The 22,070-nt window shown below is 32.6% G+C and overlaps 1 protein-coding gene and 2 long non-coding RNA genes across 7 annotated transcripts in view; 2 read left to right on the top strand and 1 right to left on the bottom strand.

Moving 5' to 3' along the window:
• Positions 1-22,070, bottom strand: part of LOC141379990 (uncharacterized) — a 225,950-nt gene that overhangs the window by 99,240 nt on the left and 104,640 nt on the right. The window lies entirely within an intron of this gene.
• The window catches only part of hcn1 (hyperpolarization activated cyclic nucleotide-gated potassium channel 1), a 200,515-nt gene that overhangs the window by 80,205 nt on the left and 98,240 nt on the right, over positions 1-22,070 (top strand). For all 3 annotated transcript variants that reach the window (XM_087300883.1, XM_087300881.1, XM_087300882.1), the window contains exon 3: positions 20,222-20,383. In XM_087300883.1, coding sequence (XP_087157009.1) covers positions 20,222-20,383 — 162 coding nt within the window. The remainder of the gene's footprint in view (positions 1-20,221; positions 20,384-22,070) is intronic.
• LOC147831846 (uncharacterized) lies at positions 1,487-9,457 on the top strand. Its single transcript, XR_015520079.1, has 3 exons — positions 1,487-1,561; positions 4,841-6,116; positions 7,105-9,457. It is a non-coding gene; the product is annotated as an uncharacterized LOC147831846 (long non-coding RNA).

Below are 22,070 nucleotides of genomic sequence, written 5' to 3'. Positions count from 1 at the left end.
TCTATCTCTCCTTGTCCCATGATATTTATATTGTAATCCAGGCTCACCCATGTGGTGACATTTCTGCAAATTATTTTGGGTTCTTGCATGATTTGCAGCAGTGCCAAAATAAGTCCAAAAATAATGTGTGCAAAAAGGAATAGAAGTTAGTAGTGTTTCTACAATCGCACAAATTTCAGATGGAAGGTGTACTGAATTGCATGTATAACCTCACGAAAATTCAATGTGAAAGTCAATGGGAAAATAAACCATGACAAATTCCTCCAATTCAAAAAGTCTCTTTAAAGTCTCTTTAGGCCCCAACAAAGTCGATTGTAGGCAAAGCTTATCCAGTTTTGATCATAGTTATGATCTCTTTTACACAATCTCCTTCTTTCCTTTTATGTGTTGTTTTCAGGTATATTTAGTTGACGAATAGCACCCCAGCGGCTGTCAGCTGTATCCACCCAGCACCGTAAAATATTAGCAATGCTAATAGGCTAACTTGTGTCTTCCTTTTAATCCTGTTATTTGATCTTTTCAATATTTGATCTTTTTGATGTTTTGCATTCCAAAGGAGTTGCTAAACCTTTAGATGTTGTTAGCTTCAGTTCTGTGTGTGTGGGAGAGAATCTTTTTGAATTTGGTGTATTTATGGTTAGAACTGTGCTAGGCTAACTATGCTAAGCACAACATGGGTTTAGAGTACTTTTCTACATACAGCACTTGGTCTTAAAAGGATAGTTCACCCAAAAATAAAAGTTCTGACATGATTCACTTAAAAAATCCCTTGTTAAAAACTGATCTAAGTTTCTTTTTTCTGTTAAACAGATATAAAAGAAGATTTTTGTAAAATATTACAAACCGTTAGCCACAGTATTTATATCCTAAAGTTAATGTTAACTGTTACCAAACATTACCTAATGGACTATTATTTTAAAGGTAGAAGAGTGTTTACACAAAATGGCGCCCCTCGTGGCAGTGCTTTTAATGCAGTGCTCATAGGCAGTGCATTTTAATAGATCTAAAGTGTAAATGTGAAATTTCTGTCTGCTATCTGACATGCATCAATGCATTTGGTCAAGGTTAACTGCTATTTATTGCATAGAAAGTAGTGATGTTTGTAATAAGTTTGTGAGTTACGCAATAATATTACTTTTCGAAGTAACGAGTAAAGTAAGATTGCTTAAAAAAAAAAATAGTAATAATATTTGAGTAATAGCAGTGTGGTGGTGCAGTGGGTAGCACAATCGCCTCACAGCAAGGTCGCTGGTTGGAGCCCTGGCTTGGCCAGTTGGCATTTCTGTGTGGGGTTTGCATGTTCTTCTTGTGTTGGCTAACTTAATATATATATAGGACATTCTACCAGAAATGTCCATTATCTGTCCCTGACATAAAAACTGTGAATAAATATTCAGTAAATAAGTATTTCATCCCAAAAATTTCTAAAATGAACTGATGGTTGATTTCTGTGAGTTGTTCTGTAAAGAAGTATCTCATTCATTTGGTTCTCAGATTTTTTTTCAATTATTATTAAAAACACTTTACAATTGCACAAACCCTGTCATTGCCCTTGTCCTCAGTGGAGTTTGCATGTCTTCCTAGCGTTTGCGTGGGTTTCCTCTGGGTGCTCCGGTTTCCACAGTCCAAAGACATGCGGTACAGGTAAATTGGGTTGGCTAAATTGTCCATAGTGTATGAGTGTGTATGGATGTTTCCCAGAGATGGGTTGCAGCTGGAAGGGCATGCGCTGCTTAAAAAAGTGCTAAATAAGTTGCCGTTTCATTCAGCTGTGGCGACCCGGGAATAATAAAGGGACTAAGCCGAAAAGAAAATAAATGAATGAAGAAGTCATTCACATCAATATATTAAAATAAATAAATAAATAAATAAATAAATAAATAAATAAATAAATGAATGAATGAATGAATGAATGAATGAATGAATGAATGAATGAATGAATAAATGAATGAATGAAATGAACGAACTAACGAACGAATGAATGAACGAACAAATATATGAATATAAATAAACAAATAATTAAAATAAAAAGAAATAAATGAATGAATGAATGAGTGAAACGAACGAACAAACGAATGAATAAATACATATATATATATAAAATAAATAAATAAATAAATAAGTGATTGAATGAATGAAACGAATAAACAAACAAACAAATAAATATCAATATAAATAAATAAATGATTGAATGAATGTATTAATTAATTAATGAAGTAATGGAAGAAATAAACAAATGAATGAATGAACAAATGAATGAATGAATACATGAATAAAAATAAATGAATAAGTGAATGAATGAATAAATGAATGAACGAACGAATGAACTAACGAACTAACGAATAAATACATGAATACAAGTAAATAAATAAATAAATAAATAAATAAATAAATAAACAAATGAATGAATGAATGAAACGAACGAACAAACGAATTAATAAATACAAATAAATAAATAAATAAATAAATCAGTAGAATGATAGAGTGAGTAGAAAATTGCAGAATTTCTGAACTGGCTTATTCATTTGATCCTAAAGTACAATAAAGCTGTCCAAGTTTTTTCTCTGTGACAAAAAAAAGGGAAGATCATAAATTTGTCAATGATTTTTGGAACAAATAAAAAAATAAAAAAAATACCTAGATGTTTTACTGCATGTTTCAAGATTTGTATATCTATCGGTTATCGTCTTCCATATGAGGAGTTATCGGTCATCATTTCAGCTGAGATTTCCATATCAGTGCGTTTCTAATAGAAAGCATTCATTTTGGACCCTAGATAAGCATGTGTGTGATTCTTCGTGTGTTTACAGATATAGTCCACGATGCTTTGTGTTTTCAGCAGTGCGTGAGTGTTCTATGCATGTGCGTGCACGAGATAGTGCTGGAATGGTGATGGGTCAGGGCGCTGTGAAACATCAGGCCTCACAGCCGTGGGCTAATTTTAGCCCTGGCGCACTGTACACGCTACAGTATCTCTCGCACAGGCAGATTAATAGAGTTACAGAAGCCTCTACTGTATCACTGCTGCTGCCTGAGACAGGAGTGGGAGGAGAGACAGAAAGAGTGTGAAGATACAGAAGGAGGTCGAGAAGACGAATAGAGAGGAAGTGGAGAGTTCTCGCTGAATTTAGTTTTTGTACACACTCAAAAGATGTTTTTGCTGTTTGTTCAAACTACTTTATTGAGCTGAATCAACACAATTCATTAGGGTTTTGTGGGATAACTTAATTGTTTAATGTTCAATCAACTTAAATTTGTAAAAACAATTACGCTAACTTAAGTGTTTTGTGTTAAAACAACATGAAGGAATTGAGTGAAACCCAGCACACTTTTAGTGCACACTGGAAAAAAAATACTAGGTTCCACACAATCAATTTGTGTTGGGCCAACATGAAGAAATTAAGTTAACTTCTGTTTAATTTAAGTGGATTGAAGGTAAAATAATTAATTTGTCCCCTAAAAAGTCAAGAATTGTGCTGTTGCAGCTCAATTCAAATAAATAGTTTGAACAAACAGCATTTTTTGAGTACGTTGTTAAAAATGCAGGGTTCTACACAATTTCTTCATGTTGTACTAACGCAAATCGATTAAGTTAACATAATAGTTTTTACAAATTTAAGTTGATTGAACATAAAACAATTATGTTGTCCTCTACAATACTCAAAATGTGTGTTAATGCAGATAATTAAAAAAAAAAAAACGTTTTTTGAGTGCAGTAGTGGCAACTTGATATTAAGTTTCTCGCTTTGTGGTGCTTAGAAGTGTATTCATAACTGATGATCTCTTAGATGTTTTATAATACACATGTGATGCGATATTTCAAAATGAGACTTTTTAGGTGACTAATATTATTGAGCAGTTTTGTTATTGGAATAAAACTAAATTCTTATGTGATCTATAACAAATTCTAACATTGAAATGCCATGTTTACTTTAAACTTTTTATTTAAATTTGTCATTTTTAACTTGATTTATCATAATTTAATTATTTTCCTTACAAAAACATTTGTTTAAAAGTGCTCCATGTATTTACTCCTGAGAACATCGACCTTTACAGATTGCTGTGCATGGATTTAGTTTATTATAGTGTATATAACTTAATATATATAAATGTATATAAATGTATATAACATTTGTTATTTTTTTATTTTAAAGAAAGTTTGTTGAAAAAAGTGTATGGATACAAGCTTGTTTTTACATAGTATTTAAAATATTTTGCTAAGATATATATATATATATATATATATATATATATATATATATATATATATATATATATATATATATATATATATATATATATATATATATATATATATATATATATATATATATATATATATATATATGGTGAGGCCAGTTAGTGAGGCCAGCAGGGAGCGGTCAATCTGCAGTATGTGTGGGTCCTAACGCCCCAGTATAGTGGAGGGGGACTCTATACTGCTTGAAAAAGAACATCTCATCAAATTATTCTTTTAATATGTATAATAAAAAAGTTGTTAAAAAATCTATTGTTGAAATGGATGACATTTGTGTCTTCTCCAAATCATCACAAATGTACAATAGTTATTTAATAATATCATTATTTTTGAGCAAAAAAACACATTCGTTTGTTCGTTTATTCATTCTTTTTCTTTCGGCTTAGTGCTTTTATTCATCAGGGGTCACCACAGCAGAATGAATTACCAACTAATCTAGCATATGTTTAACACAGCAGATGCTCTTCCAGCTGCAACCCAGTACTGGGAAACACACACACACATGCACTACAGCCAATTTAGTTCATCCAATTCACCTATAGCGCATGTCTTTGGACTTTTGGGGGAAATCAAAGCACCCAGAGGAAACCCATTCCCTGAGTTTGCATGCTAACCTGAGCGTGCTAAACACTGCTCCACCGTGTCACCCCCAAAAACACATTTTAAAGCTGTATAACACTTGTATTTTTTGATGCTTAAAACTCTTCTTGTCTTTGATGCAATATGCATTCATCTGATTGTATTTCTTTGAGAGAGATGGGCTGATCTCACTTCCCATGAGACACTGGGGCACAACGAATCATGACTTACAAACCCAGTGAGGGTTATACATACGGGACAGAGAATGCCATTGTGGAGGAATGCAACTGATACACAATCAAATCACTGGCTAGAGGAATCTGCCTCCAAACACCACAATCTAGCTTGAGAAAGAAAGCGAGCAAGAATGACTGATAGTAAGTGCTGAGTGCCTAAGGCTTGCTCTGGCATTCACCAATCTCTCCGCTCGACGCAGCTGCCCATGTTTCTGCTGCCTGCTTATAAGAATTATAATCTATTTTCTTTCTTTTAATGAATATTCCACCTACTATGTTTGGTTTGTTCATCTGCTCCTCTACAGCTGTTCAACAGGCTCATTTGAGAGAAAGGCTGGTCACATTCGTTATTATGTGAGTAAATACTAAGAAAGAGGTATTTAAAGGGGACCTAGTATGTAAGTCACTTTTATAGGGAGTCGTGTGACAACAGTCTGTTAATATAGCCAGCTTCTAATGGTAAAAATGTATTTAATTTATTTTTTATAAACACACTTGAGAAAAACAGTCTGAAGAAACAGTTTGGTTGACATTCTCCCTTGACACAAAGGGAGTGTGAATCCAAACGCAGGGCTTATTAGTAGGATGGTTAGCAATGGTCAACACAGGGGCAAGCAGATGCACACAGGAATTCCAGAATTGTGATCAAATAACTGGCAGATGGTCAGGACAGGCAAGCAGCAGGCAACGCAAACAAACAAACAAGGCGAGAGTCAAAAACATGACAAGACAAGGCAAGGAAAACATGTTGTAATGTTCATAATTCAGTTTAACAAGACTCAGCAATGTGTGTGTTTGAGATGGGTATATACAGTCTGTAATTAGTCCTAAACAGCTTCCGCTGTGTCTGTTTGCAATCATGGGGATATAGGCTCTGGTGTGTGAGTGGTGCATGACTGGATATGTATTTCTTTTGCTGGCAGATTTGTAGTTCTCCAGCGATCTGCATAGGCTAGATCGCTGGTGACTGTGACATCACTAGAGAGGAAAAGCCCCACCCATTAGAGATGATCTCTCCCTCATTAGCCTATGATGTTAGTCTTGTTTTTGAATCTGCCACTTTTGCAAAGAGGGCTGGGAGCCCAATCTCATTTGAACTTAAAGCGACAGTCACCAAACTGGCACCAATTGGGATCAAAGCCTAATGCTATGCTCGCACCACATGCTAATAAATCACGATATTTACGCGTAAACATTTTGAGTTTACTTGTTTCATTCATGCGCCAAATTCACCTCACAATAAAAGCAAATTCCCGTCATAGGCAGGGCTTTTGTATGCCTGGTGACTCTAGCTTTGTTGCTAAATTGCTAACATGGATTTTATTGAGAGAATAGCTGGTCATGTGCTTTAGGAAGGCTGAAAAACAGCTTAGATTTGTTAGGCGCCATGTCTGAGTCCACTGGATCCATTTAGAGGTGCACTCATCTCTGTTAGTTCATCGACTCCTCCAGAAACTATACCTGGATTACGGAAGATTTCAGCGGTGCTTCTGACTGAACCGAGCCCAGTTTTATGAGCTGTTGTCAGTGTCAGCAAGAGGATTTCCCCTCAGGTCACAAAAAAAAAAAAAAAAAAAAAGGCACTACGTCATAATCACACCCCTACAACAGCAAGCTCATGATTGATTAACGCGGCATGAATGTCCACTTAAGTTCAGATTTTCCAACTAAAGTGATTTGCGTGTCAAACATGCAAAGCGCTCAACTCGCGCCACTTCATTCATGTGAATCGTTACATTCACTCCACCTCATTTGTGTGAAACGTGCCGCAGGATGCCTATTTTCGTCTTTGCCTTGACTTAACATGTAATTAAATACCACTAGATGCTTCATCCGCATCTGGTGTGAACGCAGCATGAAGGACAGTTTCAAAGAGTGATAAAACATTATTTGTGGGGTACTTGGATCTGAAACTTTACATACACATTATAGGTACATCAAGACTTATTTTACATCTCTCATAATAGGTTCCATTTACATAAAGAAAGCAAATAAAAAGTGCCATTAAGAAACATGTTGTCTAATCAAAAGGTTGTCAAATTTGCTACTTTTTAGAAATTATTACTAAAATAATAAATGAAGAATAAACAAAGTAACATACCTTTTGATCTAAAGATAAATAAATAGATAAATTTAACAGTAGAATATTAAAGTAAGTAGATTGGCCACATTTGACATGTTTTACTATGCGAGTAAATACAAAGAAAAAGGCATTTAAAGGAGACCTAGTATGCAAAAATCACTTTTATTAACAGTGAATATAACCAGCTTCTAATGGTAAAAATGTATTGATTTTGTTTGTTTTTTTGTAATCACACTTGATACTTAAAGTCTGAAGAAACACATGGATTGATATTCTTCTTTTGTACAGGACAATTTCTCCCTCATTAGCATAGAACGTTAGTTATGTTTTTGAATCTGCCACTATGCTAACACATAGGCATGTGTAGCTCTGCCCTCTTTTAAAAAGAGCACATTTGAATTTAAAGTGAAAGTCACTAAAATACACAATTAGGATCAAAGTCCAAAAGGGGTAGTTTCAAAGAGTTATAAACAAGTATATAAACAAGGGTATTTGAAGCTTAAACTTAAAAGGGGCATAGTAGGTCTCCTTTAAATAAAAAACAAACAAACAAACAGTGTCATCAAGAGGCATGTTGTCAAATCAAGAGGTTATACAATTTTGTTAATTTTTTTTCAAATGTAAAAATGTAAACTAAATATCGAACTAAAATAATAAATAAAGAACAAACAAATTAGCATGAATTTAGATAAAAAAACAATAAATAAATAAATAAACCTAACAGCACAATATTGAAGTGTCACAAGTTGAAGTAGATCAATCAAGAGCTTTCTTTTGTAAGGGCGTGATTAAGACGTAGCGCCTGTTGTTGCTCTCCCAAAGAGAAATCCTTCTGCTGACACCAGACAACAGTTCATCAAACTGGGCTCAGTTCAGTCAGAAACACAGCTGAAATCTTCCATCATCCAGGTATAGTTTCTGGAGGAGAACTCACAGAGCTGGGTACACCTCTGAAAGGATCTAGTGGACTCAGACACGACGCCAAACAAATATATATGCTATTTTAGCCGTCCTGAAGCACATAAACGCAGCTATTCTCTCAATAAAATCCCTGTTAGCCATTTAGCAATGAAGCTAGAGTCACCAGGCAGACTATAACGTGAATTCGCATCTATGGTGAAGTAAATTGGATGCGTGAAAGAAGCGAATTTGATGCACAAATGAAGCAAGTAAACTTAAAATGTTCACACGTCTATTTACGTGCGAATAGCACGATTTATTTGCACATTCCGCGTCTGGTGTACACAGCATAAAGAGACATGTTGTTCAATCAAGAGGTTGTCAAGTTGTGTTAACATTTTTTTCTTTATGTAAAAACTGAATAAAATTGAACTAAATTGATAAATAAAAAATAAACAAACTAGCATAAGGTTTGATGTAAGATGCTGTAGGTGGATAAATAAATAATTAAATAAATCTAACTATAAAATATTAAAGTGAGTAAAAAAGGAATGTAATAAAATAAACAGAATTGCAGAATGTCTTGACTTGCTTATTTCTTCGATCCATGTCCGTGGCAGGGCCTGGTAGGGGTTATCTGACGCTGGTGGTCTGATCTTTTAAGTGCTGTTTGCCCTTCCACCAGTAACCTTGAGCATCAATTTTGTGTTGTTGGTTAGCATTCCCATAGTGCTTCGCCTCAACACAACATTACTGTATTGTAGATCAGAGTGGATATCCGAGTAAAAAAGAAACAAATTGAACATGCATTACTATTTAATTTATACTCCACAACAATGTCTAAAATCTATTGGATTATTTTGTTGAGTGGCATTGCTAATACAATTGAGCTAACTTTTTTATCCAAAGTGACTTCCAAAGAATTGCGGAAATGGTGCCTTTGGAGCAACCAAGGGTTAATTGCTTTGTTCAAAGGTAGAATGGGACAATACTCTGTTGGGATCTTTGTATTATTCATTTTGATGAATCACATTCAGCTACTGAACAGCTGAACATTTAGCAAATATATTAATGTAAAAAAATAGCATATATATTTTTTTTTTATTTGTCAAAACTCAATTTTCCTTGTGCGATTTTTTTTTTTTTGAGATTTGTATTATATTATTTTATTTTTTATTTTGCTCAATACTTTACTTTTTGTTTGCAAAACTTTCTTTTATGTTGCAAGTATATATGGCCTTATATTGACTCCATACTCTTGGATTAATGTTTACTCACACAGCTCCAACAAGAAGACCTTCAAAGGGATAGTTCACCCAAAATTTAAACATACTATCTACTCTTGCTCAATTGGTTTTACTCTTTTTGCATTTCTTTCTTCTGTTAAACATAATGTTTTTTAAGAAAAAGAAGAAGAAATCTAAAAAAAATTACCTATTGATATCCATAGTAGGAAAAAAAAACAAAAGTCGAGGGCTACAGGCTTCTTTCTTTCTTCAAAACGTCTTATTTTGTGTTAAACAGAAAAAAGAAACTCATAGTTCAAGATTTAAAACAAGTAAAGGGTAAGTAAATGATGAGAGAATTTATATTTTTGGAATCTAGTCACATTCGGGTGAGGGATAAATGTAACCCCTACTGGTCTATTCATCGCCAGCCTAGCATTATAGTCGCAACATTTTTATTCTTGTTAATGGCTTGTTTATAGTAGTTAGCCAATGTCCTAGCCAGAGAAACCTTTGTGTTTGTGTCTGTCTGGATATTGATTCGAGACCAGATTGGCTCATTAGCGTTGAGGGTCTTCCCTATGTCAGCACTTCCCGATATTGTGTTTAGTCCCATGAGGCCTATTCGCAAGACAGGGAAAACCAATATAGATACAATGCTAGTCATATGTATATAAGACGCAGCCATTTTCAACGGCCAATTTAAAGGTTAATGTGTTTTGACAACATTCTTGACCTCAGTGACCTTTACAACTTGGAGGTGGTGCAGGGTGGTTTGTGTTCAGGCGATGAAGTGTGCGATTTCTGTATCGCCAGGGAAAACGCATCTTTTTGCTATTGGGTAGCAAACAGATAGCCCCTCCTCAAAACCTTACACCATTGGCTGAGCACTGTTGCTAGGTTAAACTGGTAAGCAATGTTGAAATAAACAAAAGGATGTTTAGAAATCCAGCAAAGGCAGATTGCACCATTTTTCAGTTGTAGGACTTAGTTAAATGGGATGAATAAATAGCAATATTATTCCATATTGCAAAAATTCCCAACATATCTTCCAAAATTTGATGTTTTGCTGAGTAAAACAGCAGTAAATTACACATTGCAGGATTTTTCCACCCCCCCAAGGGTCTTAGTTGCGTGACTAGAAAAGAAAAGTAACTACAGAACTGCAGAAATGCATTAAACTTTGATTAAACCGTTACAACCATACAACCAGGGACATACATTCATCATTCAATCATTTTCTTTTCGGCTCAGTCCCTTTATTAATCTGGGGTCGCCACAGCGGAATGAACCGCCAACTTATGCAGCACGTTTTTACGCAGCGGATGCTCTTCCAGCAGCAACCCATCTCTGGGAAAACAACCAGGGACATTAAAATGTAAATACAGTCACTGTTCATGTCATTTCCTATTTTCTTGAGGATGATGAAATATGTAAATATGGATTCAAACATCTGTTCTGATTAGAAATTCGACGCCCCCCTTACTGCATAAAGAAATACTTCTCTATCACATTACAAGCATCAAACTATGTGGAAAAAATGTGACAGTTTGGACAGTCTGTTGTGTTAACTCAGGATGACGCCTCGGCTTCTTTGCAGTAACTCAAAAATAGTGTGAGACTGCAAAAGGTCACCACACATTTCACTGTGCGTTTTGTGGAGCATAAAATGAACTTCTGGGACCATAGAATACAGTCCCATAGCATAAGCGTCCATTAAGATGCCATCAAATTCACACACTAGTAATTCCAGCCGTATGTGGGGAGCAAGAGCAATCCCATCGATTTAAAAATAGATAACAATTACCTTCGGCTTCAAATCCTACCTTAATTTGGCAGGGGAAATATTCACCGCAATACAGGGTTTATCATGCAAAACCAATGACCACTGGAGCTGGGGAAAACATTAGTCGGGGTCTTTTTTGGGGGGTAAGTATTGAGTTTCTCAGACCAGGGCTTTTATAATGAAATAACTGGCCCGGACAGAAGCGAAACTGAGAGATGTGCGAGAGTTAATGGGCTTTTCATGCTAATGCGGGATGGCTGAATTAGTGAGGGTGCCCACAGAGGCGTTCAGGAGAGAAGATCTGCTTTATTCGGAGCCAGCGCTGTTGAAACCTTTTATCCTACATTATGTTGTTCGCTAACTACGGATGAGAGTAGTACGCTTTAACATGAGCTTGTCTGATTAACCGATGGGATTGGGCTTTTTGTTCATGCTGGATAAAAGCGATCAGCTGAAACGATCAGCTTGAACTCTGTTAGAACAAGAAATGGTGCATTGATTGAAATTATATCTGCCAAGAGTAGTGATGTAGTATAGTGTAGAAAATAATATTTAATATAAAAGATAAAATCAACATAGTCTTCATTTAAAATGAAATTCATGTCCAACTGAGCCTGGTTTCTCTCAAGTTTTTTTTTTTCTTTACTTTTGTCACTTGGTGAAGTTTGTTTGACGCCATTCTAGTCACTGGTTTGCTTGGTTTGGGACTTGTGGATTAGCTCATCAGTATTTTGACTTACAGCAGTGAAAATTAAATCACACTGAACTGAAGTAAACAGAACTTCAGCTCTAAAAACTGGACTGACAGTTTCAATTTACTAGAAACTTTGTTAAGCTGCTTTGACAAAATCTACATTTTAAAAGTACTATAGAAATAAAGTTGAATGGAATTGAATTTACACAATTGAAAAACTCTAAAAATAAAACTATCTAATACAGTATGAACAATTTACTGCTCTTAAAACTGAACATGACTTCCTCCTGGGTCACGGCACCAGTTTCGCCTCTATGAACACATTTACCCCACTCTGAGTGGAATTTAAACAAGTCTTTTGCAAAATTTTATTCCAATTCACACAATTTAGGATTATAAAATCAGATTATTGATGGTTATTTGCCTGATTTGTTTGTTTTTAGGGGTCTTTTGCTTAAACGAGGTTCGTACGTAGGGAGGAGGAAATAATGGGGTTTAAGGCTCACTGTAAATCATGTAAATGTAATGAACTCTTAATATTCTAACTATGGTATAACCATACAGTATACTGTTTTACACTCATTTACACTCACTGACATTTTTAAATGTTCTTTGCATCTTATTTCATTGAGAAGTTGCATGTTATTATTTACAATGTCTACAAATTACAGAGCTACTTTCACATTTAATTTGGTTTTGAGCAAATAAACTTCTATCATACTTTTTTAACATATTGAAAAAACAGCATATACACTACCGGACGAAAGTCTATCCAAGTTTTAGGAACAAAAAAATAATAGTTTGACTTCTAGTTGATCATTTGGTATAGGAAGTGGCTTATGCTTATTAATAAAGTCATCTGGAATGGCAAAGAAGAGTTTTTGCTGGACTCCCAGAGTTTATCAGGATTCTTTGGATTAATCTTCATTTTCTTCTACTACATCTTATCCCAGACATGCTCAATAATTTGATTTCTGGTGACTGGGTTGGCCAATCCTGGAGTATCTTGACCTTCTTTGCTTTCAGGATCTTTGATGTAGAGGCTGAAGTATGAGAAGGAGCACTATCCAGCTGAAGAATTTGCCCTCTCCTGTGGTTTGTAATTTAATGTGCAGCACAAATGTCTTGATATCTCAGGCTGTTGATGTTGCCATCCACTCTGCAAATCTCTTGCACACCGCTATACTAAATATAACCCCAAACCATGATTTTTCCTTCGCCAAACTTGACTGATTTCTGGGAGAATCTTAGGTGTGGGCTCCAATAGGTCTTCTGCAGTATTTGTGATGTTGGGAAGCAGTTCAACAAATGATTCATCTGAAAAATCTACCTTCTGCCACTTTTCCAAACAATCAACTAGAAGTCAAACTATTATTTGTTGCTCTTACAACTGGGATTGACAACAAGACTTTTGTCAGGTAGTGTATTACAATATTATATTTGTGCATATACATCAGATTAGTCAGCACTGAAGTCAAATCTGGAGCTAATCTAACAAAACAACTTACAATAACAGTCCAAAAATTAGTAGCCCTAATTTATATTTTAGAGAAAATATTCAATAAAGATTTTTAAAAAGAGCAAAACTCAAGAGAAACACAAAATATATGTAACATTTTGTTGGAATTTTGTATATATATATATATATATATATATATATATATATATATATATATATATATATTGCATTAATTATATATATATATATATATATATATATATATATATATATATATATATATATATATTGCATTATTATATATATATATATATATATATATATATATATATTGCATTCATTATATATATATTATATATATATATATATATATATATATATGTATATTGCATTCATTATATATATATATATATATATATATTGCATTCATTATATATATATATATATATATATATATATATATATATATATATATATATATATTGCATTCATTATATATATATATATATATATATATATATATATATATATATATATATATATATATATATATATATATATATATATATATAGCATTAATTTAAATGTGTTATTTTTCTATTTCTAAAGATATTCAGTGACTAAAATATTATTTTAATAAATACATATGCTTCATTTTCAAAATTGGGGGTAGTCATTTATATACACTCACATAACTGGGGTAAAATGTACTTAATTTGGTTTTTAAATAGTCTACGAAAATGTCTTAGTCTATAAAAATAAATAAAATTTAAATTGCATGACTTTATTTAGTCGACTACACAGAATACAGCAAAACAAAGCAAGAATAAATGTCCCTCAAACTATTTCACACATACACACACACCCAATCCTTCTCATCCCCTATCTCTTTCTCAGTATAATTTCACTTCATTTAAAATCGCCACCGCTTCCGTCTTGCCAAGCCTCAATTGATTTTTTGGGAAATTCAAAGCCTTTCACCTCTCCAAGTCTGTGTTGTGCCAGCATCGGGTGTAGTTTGCATATGACTAATCTTCTGCCATGTTTATATGTAATCTCATATCATTTCAAGCCATGTGCCCTGTTTTCTATCTTTCCTCTCTCTTGGCTCCTGGCTGCATCTCTCTTGTGAAACACAATCCAAATCTACCTTTAAACACATGCAAATATCCACTAAGACAGACAAGGACTCTTGCAATCGTGTGTAAGAGCACCTAATGTTACACATAAGTGCCTGTGGGCGTTTTTTAGTGCTTCTCAACTGGTGGGTCGTGACCAAAACGGGTATCACTTCTGCTCTATAACAATGCAAACAATGAAATGCAACTTAGCATAAAACTGTGCATATTTATAGTAGGAAAATAAGTATTCCTTTAACGGGGAATGAGAATATCTCATCTCATGAGTTTTTGAAGTCAGAGGTTTATTTGGCCTGGTGGTTGTTCCAATCTGGTGACTCATACTTTTCATTTTATTTATGCGTTTGAAAATTTGTCAAGTTTCTCATTCGATTTAAACTCATACACAAATTGTTCATATTTGTCAGTGTACTTGATTAAGCCTGGTAAATCAGATTTCTCATGTTGTTTATGTGTTTATAAAACTGGAGAAATTCCCATTTGTTGCAAATTCATCTGTAAATTATGATTTTTTTGTTAGTACAATGAGTCAAACTTCTGATGTTGTTTATGCATTTACGAAATTGTCGATTTTCCCATTTTATTTGCAAATACTGGATATTTGGCCGAGTTTTTGTTCTTTATTTGGTTATGGATTTTTTAAATTGTCAGATTTCCTATCTGATGCAAATTCTTTGGTCACTTAACTATAAGGTTTCGTTAGTTAATGCGTTTACTAACACAAACTAATTATGAACAATACGTGTACAGCATTTATTAATAATAGTTCAACATTTACGAATGCACTATTAACATATAAATTCATGCTTGTTAACATTAGTTAATGCATTGAGTTTACAAGATCTAACAATGAACAAATGTATTTTCCTTAACAAACATGAAGAAATACTGTAATAAATGTAATGTTTATTGTTTGTTCATCTTTGTAAATGCATTAACTAACATTAACTAATACAATCTTATTGTAAAGTGTTACTTAATCTTTTTAAAATGATAAACGTTTGATTCAAAGCTTGTTTCGGTTTGAAAAATCATACTTCTGGAGTTGGTTATTTGCACAACTTTCACAGTTTAATTTTCATTGAGACCTTAAAATTAATTATTCATCTGCATAATGTTAATTAATTGCAGTTATTGTGTAAGCAAGCATAAGCTGGTTTAAGATGGTTTATGATGGTCTCATAGCCTGGCCAGGTTGTTTTTATATGCTGACAAACAACCAAAACCTCTCTAAAGCTATAAGACCAGAAAATAAACTTGATCTGGTTTAAGATTTTATTTACACACATGCATGCATGCTCATTGGTTTGGGATGTTTATGAAGACTCTCCATAGGCTTAATGTATTTTTTGCTGTAAAAAACATTTATTAAATTGTCTTGCCCTATCCCTAAATCCAACTGGAATTCAGTGGTAACCTATGGCAGATTTTGAATATCAAATGTAGTGGTATCACGATACTGGAATTTGCAACTTCGATCTGATACCTTGAAAAATAATTGATATTCAATACCATTTTCAACACCATGCAGGACCAAATTTAGCAACATTAAAATACGCAAGTGAAGTAAAAACAGATAAAAAAAAATATATATATAAAACATATAATGCTTATACCAGTTACTGTACATCAGCAGTCCTTCAGTCCAAAAGACAATAAATTACAAAGAAAAAAATTAGTCCAATCTCATTTTTTTTTCTAAAACAAAGAAAATGTTTTAAAATCTTAATATTATTCATCTTCAAGCAAAATGTTTAAACAACTTATTATTTATTTATTTATTTATTTATTTATTTATTTATTTATTTATTTATTTATTTATTTATTTATTTATTTATTTATTTGTTTGTTTGTTTGTTTATTTGTTTGTTTATTTGTTTGTTTGTTTATTTATGATGTTTTTTAAAATAGTTTTAATTTTGATTCTTTATATATATTTTAAATAAACATATTTGTTTTAATACTTAAAAAGTAAATAAATAAATAAATAAATAAATAAATACATTTTAAAAAAATTCAGAAAACATTTCTGGTTTCAGTGAATTACAAAAAATAATAAAGTAACAACATCTTACTATTAATAATTATTCATCTCCCTGCTAGTGAGAAGAGAGAGAGCGAGAGCAAGCCCAGTGCCAATACTAACCAAAAGCAAGATTGCATCATTTTAAATAGTTTGGTATCGATATTTATCGATATTGTTGACAACACTAGTCAAAAGACCCCATTTAGTATGATTTGTAAGGATAAGGATTTAGAATCATGAGGAAATACTGTAGGCAACCACATGTCACACGTCACGTGTGTAAACCACATCAACATTATAATAGACAAATAACACCATCTGCATGTAGATCACAAAACCAGTTATAGGGTTATTATAAAATTGAGACGTGTAAATTATTTGAAAGCTGAACAAATAATGCATGAGCTATGTATTATGTAAAAATAAATTGCCTTCAAAGTTGGCCAAATTATGTTCTTAGCAATCCATTTTACTAATCAAAATGCAAGTTTTGATATATTTACTGAAGAAAATTTACAAAATATCATAATGAAAGGTTACCTTTACTTATTATTGTAATTTTAGCATAATTTAAAAATCAATTATTTTAACTTATAAATATCAGTTTTCAATACTATTTTCGATACAATAGAAAACAAATTACGCAACATTAAAGTATGCAAATTAATTAAAAAAGAAAAAAAATAACTAAAACATGCTTATACCAGGTACATCAGCGGTCCTTAAGTCCAAAACACAACAAATTACAAAATAAAAATAAAAATAAATTAGTGCAGTTATTCCCAAAAATATACCCATATTTCTAAACCTAGGAGCACAAATAATTACAAAAAAAGACAAGTCTTTTCAAGGACTGTGCCGTACAGCAGAGCCAGTAGAGGAGCACTGCGGATTGTAGAACAGCCCTTTTTTATTGCAGTTGTATTGGCGCAGAGCTATTAAGTTTGAGACCTTTTAGTCTGCAGAGATGAGCAGGAAACACATCTTCTCTTCTCTCCTGTTGACTGTTGTAATTGTTTTGAATCCTCCAGGGCAGTGACTTGACACTCTCTGAGACGCTGTGCTCTTGTGATGTTTTTCGCTCTATTCTCTCAGCATTATTAGCTATATAAATCTATACAGGGGTGAAAAGCCACGGCATTCTCAGATCTGTCTACATAGCAGTTCAGATATAACATCACATGGGATATTAAGGGAGGTTAGAGCTGGACACAAACTACTTTGGAGGCCGATCTAGTAGATTTTCAGTCTTGCCTTTAAGTTATTATCATTTTTGTGTGTGTCTGTGTGCAAAAGAGCAGTGATTCCCAATCTTTTTTTTGCCGGAGACCCCCTTTTCCCCCCAGAAAATATTGTAAGGCCTCCTCATTTAATGATATTATCACGCATATAAGTTTGTAGGTGTATGTATATATATATATATATATATATATATATATATATATATATATATATATATATATATATATATATATATATATTTATTTATTTATATATATATATATATATATATATATATATATATATATATATATATATATATATATATATATATATATATATATATATATATATATATATATATATGTTTTCAAACAAACAGTATGTTCATTGCTATATCTAGATATGTTTATGCATAAATATTAGCCTAATGTAAAATATAAAAGCATAACATCAGTAGGCCATTTGTATTGGGTACACCAATACTGGGGCAGTATTGTAAAATTAGTGGCTAAGTCAGGGACTATATGCTTCGAGATATTGATAAAACCATAGTTCAGTTTATAGGTATTTCCTGCATTATTTCCTGCAGTTTCCAGTGCTTAGATCATTACCAAGCTGTCTTTTTTGTGGAGGATGCATTACAAATTAGTCAATTTATTGGTCAGCCAGGTGATAAAGATAAAATGAAAAAAAAAATGAACTAAGGCACATGATTGTTATCCTTATTGTCCACTGCTAAAAACTTTTAAAAATATGACGTGACCCCACACAGAGCTTGCTGAGGCCCCCTTGTGGGCCGGGATCCCCCTGTTGGGAACCGCTGCAATAGAGAATGTACAATGCACATCTCTATATATGTTTATTTTTGTTTAAGCTTGATTTATGTATTTTTCAAAATTGTATATACATTTTGTGCAGCCCTAATATATACAGGGCTATATTAGGGCTGCACAATATATCGTTTCAGCATCGAAATCCCAATGTGCTAATCTGCAATAGTCAAATTGGGATTATTATTGATCAAAAACTACTACAAGAGAGCTTTATGTGCTGCAATTACAAAACACAACAGCAAATCATAGAATATATAGAAATATAAGCACATTTTGCAAACTAATTAAGAATACACATGCATTTTCTCATAACACATGCAAATAGCACAGAACATAAGGGAAATGTTACAAGAAGACCCAAAACCGTAAAGGACCTGGCTGGGATTTGCTTATTGTGCCGTGCCATGTGCTTATTGTTTAGTGAAGTTGGTGGTGATCTTTGAATTACACAATTCCCTTGTCTTTTGTATGTTGTCAGCCTAAATAACCATAACATACATAGCTGGGTCTGTCACATTTTTGGGTCAACATTTCCTTTGGGTCAACATTTCCTTTCCTTTCCAGTGCAATTTGCATTATTTAATATATTATTCACCTCTGCTTCTTAATTCAATTATTTTATTTTGTATATTTTTTGATAATTTTGTATATTTTATGCAGATCCTACAAAATTATTTCAATCAATGTAAAATTATGTACTAAAGTATATAAAATAAATAAAATGTAAAAAAAAAAAAAAAAAAAAACACAGAAAAAAAAAACATTGCAATGTCAGTTTTTTCCAATACCGTGCAACCCTAATATTTACAGTATATGATAATTCAAATATTGCAATTACTTTCTCCAACCTTAAATAATGTGCGCAAAATAAATCAATGAACAAGTGTAGCATAAAATAATAATTAAATGTTGGTAAAATCTGTTACTTTAAGTTATATATTATATATTTTTTTTTCATTTTATCATTTTTTCAATTATATTTTACTATTGGTTATTTATTATGCATTGTTTGTTAGTTTATTAAATTAATTTAATAACTTATTAATTTATCAATACATTTATTTATTTTTTGTATTTTGAAGTGTCGTTTAATAACTTTCATAAATAAATAAATAAATAAATAAATAAATATTTTTGTTTAATGTTTATTTTTTCAGTCAACATTCATTTCAAGTAACAAAGTTTTTAGTTTTCTGGTTTTAGTTTTAGTAAATTACAGTAAAGAAGGAGTAATCAATGGATAAATAATTTTAAATACACCTCGAGAAGGCAAAGAACAAATACTTGTGATATCCACAATATGTAATGTTCTTACAAAATATTTGTCAGTTGCAACACATTACATCATCCAGTTTGAATCATTCACAGAGGCTTTGCATGCAGGAGATCATGTGTATATGGATGTAAATGACATGGGCATATCTAATAGCTAATAGTAACATGCGTTAGCTACCTCTGGAATTTTTTGAAGCATATTTGCAAGTCAGTTGATCAACATCAGCCCTGGTGAAGCACACGTTTATGTAATCTTTGAGATTACACTGAGCAGTGAAGACTCTGGCAATTGTCCCTGAGATAATATAGTTACTGTTTGAACTTAACGCATTTATCTCGAACTATGATTAAACTAACTGGAACTACCTGCCCCACACTTTCAAGCCAATCAGAATCAAGAATTTCAACAGATTATGGAATAGTCCTGATTAAACGTACAAAAACCATAGATTCTTAAACAAAACCATTGACGTTATTATTTTTTTTGTCTTTGTGTTCCTCAGATCTTTCATATGACGTATGACCTGGCGAGTGCGGTGGTAAGAATCTTTAATCTGATTGGCATGATGCTGCTGCTCTGTCACTGGGACGGATGCCTGCAGTTCCTGGTGCCGCTCCTGCAAGACTTCCCTCCCGATTGCTGGGTGTCGCTAAACGGTATGGTTGTAAGTATCCAAAACTTTTCAACACTCTTTCTGGATGAGGTCAGAATGCTCTTTTTGATCAGTGCGTGAGAAAAACGATTTAGTGGAAATAACATCTAAATGTTTAACTGTTCTACATTAAGAAACTTAGTAATGACAGTAAATACATGCTGCGTTCACATCGTCTCAGAATTACCGTAATTACGAGGTGACAACTCTCAGCATCACGGGACTCGGAAATTACTCATTTCTATGGCAACTCTCATGGATCCAAGGGTGGCTTTGTTGGTTATGACAAGAAAATAGTTAATCACTACAGAAATTCACCTCCTGCAAAATACAGAAGCAACTGAGCACCTGGTAATAATAAAATGGCTTATCAGACAAGTGTATTTATAGCTGGGAAATATCTTGAAATGTCTTGAAGTAGCCCAGTTTTCATATTCAGCTGTAGAATTTTGATTTTGTAAATATGCAGGGTAACGCAAATTGTATCCTCTTACATTCTTCACAAATAATCAAGTGAACATGCTGCAGCTAAATGTGGTTGTCAGCTCTAATTTTAGTGCTTATCATCTTCTGTACGCACAAAATTCAATATTTCAGAGGACAACGGCATTTTAAAACTAAATCGCCTCCTGAAAAATGAAGGAAGAGACAAATTAATTGAATAAAAAAATCATTGGAATGTGTTTGGAGCGAGAAATCACAAGGGAAATTGGTTTTTGTGTTGAAAGATTTTGCTATAAAGTGGCAAACAAGACCAAACCAAATACTTTACATTGAAAATATTAACAAAATACAGATGAAGTCAGAATTATTAGCCCTCCTGATTTATTAACCCCATGTATATTTTTTTCCCCAATTTCCCCAGTGGAAAAAAGATTTTTTTTTAATATAGTTCTAATAACTAATTTCTAATAACAGATTTATTTGACCTTTGTCATGATGACGATACATAATATTTTAATTGTTTTTTTTTTCTTTTTCAAGATACAAGTATTTAGCCTGCTCTACCAAATAATTGACCAATTATAATTTGTCTGTTTTTAATAATGACTGTTAAAGTAATTTAAATAATGAAGGAAGAATGTATTTAATAACGGTTTACACACACAGCATTGTTGGTTTACAAAAAAAAAAAAAAAAAAAAACAACCAAACAAAATCTTATTGCTGTTTTTTGGTTTTATTGTAAAAAGATAGCATGTTAATTCAGAACCTGAAATATTTTATGACATACTTCATAAAATAAAGCTGATTTAGAATTTAAAAAAAATTTATTTTGAAAATATATATTAATAAATTGGTTTTACACTTCATATTTTCAGATTTTCCATAGTATATGTATTAAGTCCGGTACTTTTACCATAAACCGACATATCAACCATTTGGCAGATGTTGATATTTTAGAAATTATTGTATGTGTTAAAGAAAATGCATTGACTGTGTTAACTAGGAACATTAGGAGTTCTTCTTTGTGGTGTAGTTAAAGGGTTAAATCAAAGAAGCCAGTCGGAGTTTAGAGCTAAATATTTAGCAGTGTTTGCATGTCCTTTATGGCATAAATCATTAAAATAAATGTAAAATAACAATCATTACAAGTTGATTTAAAAAAAAAAGCACCTTAATTGTTTTACATTTTGTGATGTTTCTTCAATTGAATTAAAATCTATTTTCCATTCATATATTAGCAAATATTCTGCTGT

Source organism: Danio rerio, chromosome 21 (assembly GCF_052040795.2).
Source record: "Danio rerio strain M-AB ecotype USA chromosome 21, GRCz13ab, whole genome shotgun sequence".
NCBI lineage: Eukaryota > Metazoa > Chordata > Actinopteri > Cypriniformes > Danionidae > Danio > Danio rerio.
The sequence above is the reverse complement of the archived record's forward strand: the minus strand, read 5'-3'. Positions and strand labels throughout refer to the sequence as shown.